The 8,016-nt window shown below is 46.1% G+C and overlaps 1 protein-coding gene across 1 annotated transcript; it reads left to right on the top strand.

Moving 5' to 3' along the window:
* The first annotated feature begins 514 nt into the window (after window positions 1-514).
* Window positions 515-5,680, top strand: C1QL3 (complement C1q like 3). The gene is made up of 2 exons (XM_062567723.1): window positions 515-1,102; window positions 5,501-5,680. Exons 1-2 carry the CDS (start codon window positions 515-517, stop codon window positions 5,678-5,680), a joined length of 768 nt encoding a protein of 255 aa, XP_062423707.1.
* The last annotated feature ends 2,336 nt before the right edge of the window (window positions 5,681-8,016 follow it).

Consider the following 8,016-nt stretch of genomic DNA (forward strand, 5'->3'; position numbering starts at 1 on the left):
TCCGGCTCGGGCTCTCGGTGGCGGCGGGCAGCGGGGCGGCGGCGCGGAGCGCTCTCGCCTCTGCGAGAAAACAACAGCAGCAACAAAAAGAGAAAGAGAGAGAGAGAGAGAGAGAGAAGGGCAGCGGGCGATCGCGAGAGAAAAGGCAAGTTCCAGGGAAAGTTGACTCGGACTGGCACAGTGTGCAAAAAAAAAAAAGTCGATCGCCGGCGGAGCATAAAAGTGCGGGCGGCCGGGGCGCGGCGGCAGCGCTCCCCCCGCTCGGCGGCTGCTGCGCTCCGCGGCGCTGCGCGGCGCTCCGCGGCGCGGGACCCGCCGGCGGCGGCGGCGGCAGGGCGGCGAAGCCCCCGGGGAGCCGGGCTCGGCGCGGGCTCGGCGGTGATTTCGGCTCTGAGGAGGTCCCCGCACAACCATCAAGATTTTGTCCAAAAGCAGGCAGGAGGATCGCCCTGCGCTGAGCCGGCTGGTGGGCAGCAGGCGGCGGCTCATCGCGGCCGGCGCCCTGGGGGTGGTCATGGTGCTGCTGCTGGTGATCCTCATCCCGGTGCTGGTGAGCTCGGCCGGCACCTCGGCGCACTACGAGATGCTGGGCACCTGCCGCATGGTCTGCGACCCCTACGGCGGCACCAAGGCGCCCAGCACGGCCGCCACGCCCGACCGCGGCCTCATGCAGTCGCTGCCCACCTTCATCCAGGGGCCCAAGGGGGAGGCCGGCCGGCCGGGCAAAGCGGGGCCCCGCGGGCCCCCCGGGGAGCCGGGGCCGCCCGGCCCGGTGGGGCCGCCGGGTGAGAAGGGAGAGCCGGGGCGGCAGGGCCTGCCGGGCCCCCCCGGGGCGCCGGGGCTGAACGCGGCGGGCGCCATCAGCGCCGCCACCTACAGCACCGTGCCCAAGATCGCCTTCTACGCCGGCCTCAAGCGGCAGCACGAGGGCTACGAGGTGCTCAAGTTCGACGACGTGGTCACCAACCTGGGCAACCACTACGACCCCACCACCGGCAAGTTCACCTGCTCCATCCCGGGCATCTACTTCTTCACCTACCATGTGCTCATGCGGGGCGGCGACGGCACCAGCATGTGGGCCGACCTCTGCAAGAACAACCAGGTGGGCGCCGCGCCGCCGCGGGGCCGCGGGCCGGGCGGGCGCCGCGGGGGAGCCGGGCGGGCAGCGGGACTCCCTGAGCCGCCGCCGGGGCGGCGGGCGGGGCGGGGCGGCGCGGGAAGCGCGGGAAGCGCGCGGCGGGCGGGGGGGCGGCGGCCGTTGGAGGCGGCGCGGGGAGCGCGAGGCGGGCGGGGGGGGCGGCGCGGCCGTTGGAGGCTGCGCGGGCGCGGGGAGCGCGCGGCGGCCCGGGGGGGGGGGGGGCGACGCGGCCGTTGGAGGCTGCGCGGGCGCGGGGAGCGCGCGGCGGGAGGGAGGGGGGCCGCGCAGCCGGCGAGCGCGGGGGCCGCCGCGGGCAGGGCGCTGAGGGGGGCAGCGCCTGCGGGGGCGCCGCCCGGCTCCGGCTCGCGTGCCCGGGGAGCCCGCGGGCTCCGCGCCCAGCCGAAGCGGCCCCGCGCCGTGGCGGCGCCGGGTGAATGCGGGTTCAGGGCGCTCTTGTGCCCCCGGGGCCGCCGGCTCGGCCCGGCTCGGCGGGAGGAGGCGAGGGGAGCGGAGCGGAGCCGCCGCCCCCGACGGGGCACCCGCGGAGCGGGGAGCAGGGCAACGGGCTGCGCCCCCCGCGGAGCGCCGCTTCCCTCTGCCGGGGAAACGCGGTCGCGTTGCGAGCTCGGCGCCTGCACGTCCTGCTGCTTAGCGGGCGGCCGGCCGCGGGCTCCCGCTCGGGTGTGCCGTGGGGGCACAGCGAGCGCCCGGACAGCACAAGCGTCGCCTGCGGCTCGCCTTCGTTCCCCGCCGGCGGACTGAAATACTTAAAATAATTAAACTCATTGCGATGCTACAGTATGAAAAGCAGAGGAATAATCCATTTTAATTAGGATAAATGCTGCCACCGCGCTTGCAGAGGCTGTGGCTGCAACATTGCCCCCGGGGAGCCCTTCTTTGCAATTTTGCGCCTCTTTCCTACACATTTAACAGATACAAATGCGCGTGTTCTAATTATCATAGCGTTTAGCTGTGCTGCGTGGGTATTAGTCACCCCGCTTTCTCGGAATGCGCGGCGGGGGAAAAGGGAAAAACAGAAGCAGCGAGGTGTGCCCAGAGGCGGGCGGGCGCCGGGCGCGGTGCCGGCCGCTGCCCCGCCGGGAGCTCCGCGGGTCGCGGAGCCTCGCCGAGTCGTCCGGGCTCCGGGGGGCTGCTGCGGGCTTTGCTGCGCTCCCCGCCTGCCGGGCGGGTTGAGGCGGCGGCTGCTCTGCCCCGGACCGAGACCCGGAGCGCGTGTCGCCGCGGGGCTTTTCGGGTGGAAGCGGCGTTAGTTCGCCTGCTCCTCTCCTCCCGCGCACCCGGAGCCGCTTCACGGCGCCGCGGAGCCGAGCGCAGGGCCGCCGACGGGAGCCCCGGCGGCCAGTAAATTAATCTGATGTGCCACTTAACCTTTTGTTTATAGTTCCTCAGAAGTACTGTGAAAACAGAATAATGAGGACATCGGCAGCAAGTAATTAAATTAGCAAATGTCTACCATAAATACTATCTCCCACATAAACCAGGACCTGTAAAACAAAGTAAATTGTAATACATTTGCTTTGATATCTTCCTATAAAGACAATACTGTCCATAGTGAGAATACTATTTTATTTGCAATTAAGATACTAATCTATTTTTGGTCACTGCAATTTATGAAGTGTTTATTTTCCCAGAAGCAGGAAAATAATGAAATACCAGTAACAAGTAATACCTAAAAAAAAGTAACAAATTATAAATATTAAATTGAGCCTGAAGTCTAACTGCTCCCAACTATAACTGCTTCCAGTATCAGACGTGAGACAAATACCACTTGAAGTGATTCGCAGAAAGAAAGGTTTGTATATTTTTAAGACATGCAGAATTTGTATATGTTTATGCAAAGATAAATGATTTAGGTAAAAATTGCATACAAATTAATTTAAATTGACACATAGTTTAAATTCAGTAGTGCTTCCTTTTGATTCAGATTTACACTTGAAACACTAAATGCTGATGTGATCTGACAGGCGTTAACTTTGTGTATTATCTGTAAGAAAGCTCAGAAATATTAAAGTTAAGTAGAATCTGACCAAGATAATTGAGAAATGCATGATTAATAGAAAAAAAAAAAAAAAAAAAAACATTCCTAAGCAATGCGTATTAGCAATCTCAAGTCTCCAGTACAGCACACTGCTTTCTTTGCTACTTACAGAACTTAAACAGAGAAGTGCTGAGACCACACAGCCTAGCTAGTATGCGTATTTGCAGTCTGACTGTCCCAACATACCCCTACGAAATCAGGAGGTGAGCAATCATGCAACTTACAAAAACGTTACACTTCATTAATGCTTTAATTCTGAGATATATCGCTCTTGCAGCAGTACACTGAGCTCAATTGAAACTGTACTCACAGGCTTTAGAAAGAAATTAGCCAAACAAAAGAGGTAAAAACCTTAAGGATAAAGCACCGGTGTTTATGGGACATTTGTCACTATATACAGGACAGTAATATCTACACTTTGGTTTCTAGGCTTTCAGTATTCCAGTCATTCTTTTATTTTTCTGTCAGTAAGCCCTATCTAGAAGCTTAAAAATGAAATGTCCATTGTTATGTTCAGTGACATATGCTGACCTCCCTATGATACAGATTATAGTCACTAATATAATTTGAATTCTATTTTACTGTTCACAGGAATATAAAATTTTAGATAAATCCACTTAGTAGCATTTAATTAGGACATAGATGGGAATTTGGAAAGCAGTTTAAACCATTTGGTTTGCCAGTACGCAAGATATTACCTACAGGGAAGTTTTTCTACCTCATCTATAGCCTTTTTTACTCTTTCCTATTCATGTGACAAACAACAGTCTCAGCCCACGTCATTTTCTTGAGAGGGTATTTCTAGCATTCATGTTCCAAGGCCTTCAACCCCGCCCCTGATAGTCATTAATCCAGAGGAAATATCCTGTGTTTTGAATAATTATTGTTTAAAGAGTAGCAAAACAGATCACATCTGTAAACAATACCAAGCAGCAGGATCAAGAAGTCCTGAAATAGCTGTGCTGTTTTATCATGCAATGCATCAATTTAAATTTGCACACTGTCAAACCATTGCAGATCTTTTAAGCTCTTCTTACTCTTCTTACGGGATATACAAAGAATTTCCACCCACTGTGATTTTTAAGCTACATAATACTATAAAATGTTGCATGATAAAGAACCCTCTCCTTTTTTAACATTTCAATATTAATGTGAGATCATATCACATGAAAATTTAATTTGGAAATTTATCATTTAAACTTTGAAAGGAATCCATGGAAATTTGTGACTTATAGCCCATTTTTTTCAATTCTGAACAGATAAAATCCAACATACAGTATGCCAAGTCATGCATTATTACTTAGTTCAGGTTTGCAAAAACACTAAATCACTTACTGCTCTGTATAACTATGCTAGAACAAAGACAAGCAACAAGCTGATGATGTGTTATACCTAAATAAATCACATACAAATAAATTTAAATATTTGACCAAATGGGTGAAATTATATATAAATGGAGACTTACAATGCCACAGACTCTTCACTGCTGGAAACCAACATGAAGGTTGAAATTACAGATTTCTCTCAGTTTGCTAGTCATGTCAAACTGAATCAGTACTGAAATGGCAATGGAGAAAGGAAAAAAAAACTGTTTAAATGGAAGTTGTGAATACAATAAAAAGCTCTCAATTATTTGTAAATTCTGTAATCTCTTGAGGTAAATGGAGATGTACCTGTGATTTTTAAAATGTGCATCTTTTACAATACACAGAAATTAAATGTTTACTTAATGAAAAGTGGCAATAACAATCATTCTAAGCCTGGATTAGATTCCATATGTGCGTGCATTGTGTGTGTGTATGTATATAAGTTCTTTTTTTTTTTAATTCTTTTTGCAGCATGATCTTAGTAGTAATATGACAATATATCACTTCTGGAAAAACTCCCGACTGGTATCAGTGGGTCCTCACTGTGGCTCCTCACCAACGTCAGTCAGTTGTTCCAATGACATAAGTTATACCAATGTAAAACTTGCGCAAAGCAGAATCAGTCTGCAGAACTCTAGCTATTGCTACACGTATATTAAAGAAAATAAAAAGCTCAAAACATTTACAGGACTGCAAGCAGTGTTGTATTAATCAGATAACTGAGAAACGGGCAGATTATTGCTTCAAATTCAAATGTTGTATTATAGGAGAAAATAAGCAATATCCATATTAAAAAAACACCCCACAATATATGTTGTTAAACGTTTAAAGTGGCAACAAATTAATGCTGAATAGAATGTTGAGGATATGCTTTAATTTCACCATGCAGGAAAAATATCTGAGTTTTCTTAACTATTCATTATGTATTTTATGTAGGTTCGAGCTAGTGCAATTGCTCAGGATGCTGATCAGAACTACGACTATGCCAGTAACAGTGTGGTTCTTCATTTGGAGCCAGGAGACGAAGTTTACATTAAATTAGATGGAGGAAAAGCACATGGAGGAAACAACAATAAATACAGCACATTTTCTGGATTTATTATTTATGCTGACTGATAATGAGTAAAAAGACCCACCAAACCAACCCAAAAATGAAGCTTGCTCTTCTAGGAAATGGATTTGCGTGGCAAAAGTCAATGAATCAAGCACCCCAGCGGAGATCAACCACAGAACACCTCAGTAGCGGGGAAAAAAAATCAAATGCTACCTGATTCACATCTGTACAACACAGAGAAACCTTATGTTAAAAAATTACAAAGCAAGTTAAAGAGATGCGAGCCACTACCGCCAAAGCAAATACTTCTTTATTGTTAGTGTCCATGTGAATGAAGTCCTACATAGATCAAATTTTTATAGAAAAAAAAAAAACTAAAGACACTGAGTTATTTCTTCAGTGTATACGATACTTTGATGTGTTATGATCTTGCTGCTTTATCCATACATCAGCTTTGGTTCTTGTGACTTACTTGCTAACAATGATGCTTGGAGTCCACTCAGTGTGGTGAGGAATGATTTTACAATAAAAGGAAGAGGTAATCAAAATATACTTTCTCTCTCCAAAGGAATTGTTTGCCTTGTACTTTTCTTATCCTTCCACTTAAAACTAGAAACTGATCAGCTTCAAGCCTTAACTCAGTGTTCCTGCTTTGTAGGTTTACATTAGATTTTTAACATAAAATGAAACTGAAGTTGTTCAGCTTGTTTTCCCCTTAGCTGTGTTCTGAAAGAAAAAGAAGGGTAGAAGAAACACTTTTTTTTCCTGAAAAATATAACAGTTGACAAACTATTATATTGGACCAAATCCCTGATTCCACTGAAGCCAATGGCAAATATCCCACTGATTTTAGTGAAAACAGGATTTGGCTCCTCTTAATATGTAAACATGTGTAAATATATATTTAGACAATTTTACAGGCCCATTCTTGGTGGTTTGTTGTGTAAATATTTAGCAAGCCTAACATCCGTATCCTCAGACCAAGTTAGAATGTTTTCTTTGCGGCAATCAGTCTTCAGTTAGTCTTTCAGCACTTAATCTGTCCTCGGATACTGTTTTTAATAAAACAGTTATGACTTAACATACTGCAGATGTTCAACTAGAATTTCATATTAATGTAATGGGTCAAAACCTTATTCACACTCAGTGTCTTGTCTCACTGAAGTTAGTGGGATTATTCCCACAAAGGAAGAATGGGAGACTTGACACGAGAGAAAATAGTGTCACACAGACCTCTTCTATAGTAGCTTATTATCAGTTGTAGTAAGGTGTTCCTATGAAATGGACATTAGGTAAGCATATTACCAAAAATGATAACACATATGCAAAGAAAGATTCAGATATTTAAATGCAAAAAAGTGTGTATTAAAACCTATTTTTCTCATTCATATATATACATATTATATATATATATATATATATAAAGTCTCAAGGAAGTTTAATCTATACAAAGGATTGATGACTTGGAGAATTAAACTAAAAACAGGTAATATGAGTTACATAGTTATAAAAATGCTTTAAAATCAGTCATAGAAGTAATTCACAGAATATTTATATTCTGAAAAAAAGAATAATTATTTGTTTTGTTTTGAGGAGGGCAGGCTATTTCTCTAAGGTTGAAATTTGCAGATTTCAATCCAAAACAAAATATTAGCACGATAATTAACTCGCTTCTTAGCATAGTTGGTTATGTTATTTGTTTTTAACATTTTGGCAAAATCAAGTTAGTATTGGTATATTCTGTTAAAGAGTAATAGATGCTACCTCTAGCATTTCTATTTCATGTAATTTGCCAGAAGCAACTTTTCTTATCTACCAAGTAAAGGGTACAAACTCAGATTTATCTGCATTAAAATGTCAAGAGTGTCTGCCATTATGACAAAAAAAGTTCTCCTGTGCTGATTGCTCAGTAGAAGTTTGGTGAAGATCTTAAGAATCTCTCTAAAAAATCTTGTTTAAATGAGTGAAGCTTGTCTTAACACGTTACTCTGTTTCCATTTTGGATAGTTGTCCAATTCAAAATCCGTGCCTAGCTAGTCTATGTTCACTAAGAGGATAACTAGTCTAGCTCATCTCAGTTTTATAAAGGGACATTGTGCTTTCAATTGCTTGTGTACTATGTCATCGGACTGGTTACGCTTTTACTCTATGTCGAAGTGCCAACCTATACCCATACACTGTAGTGGCTACTCCTGTTTTTTTCTATTACGTAATGTATTTTAAGAACAGATGTGTAACGGACTTCATGTCTATGCACTCCATAATTGCTTTTACTGGTTAGCACACTCACAGCAGTGTAGCTAGAGATCATCTGTGTAGTATCAAACAGTAATGCTTCACGCTAGAGATCATTTACAACTAGCAATGCATATTTACTAAGGTATTTATTGGAAAAGCT

Source organism: Rhea pennata, chromosome 2 (assembly GCF_028389875.1).
Source record: "Rhea pennata isolate bPtePen1 chromosome 2, bPtePen1.pri, whole genome shotgun sequence".
Taxonomy (NCBI): Eukaryota; Metazoa; Chordata; class Aves; order Rheiformes; family Rheidae; genus Rhea; species Rhea pennata.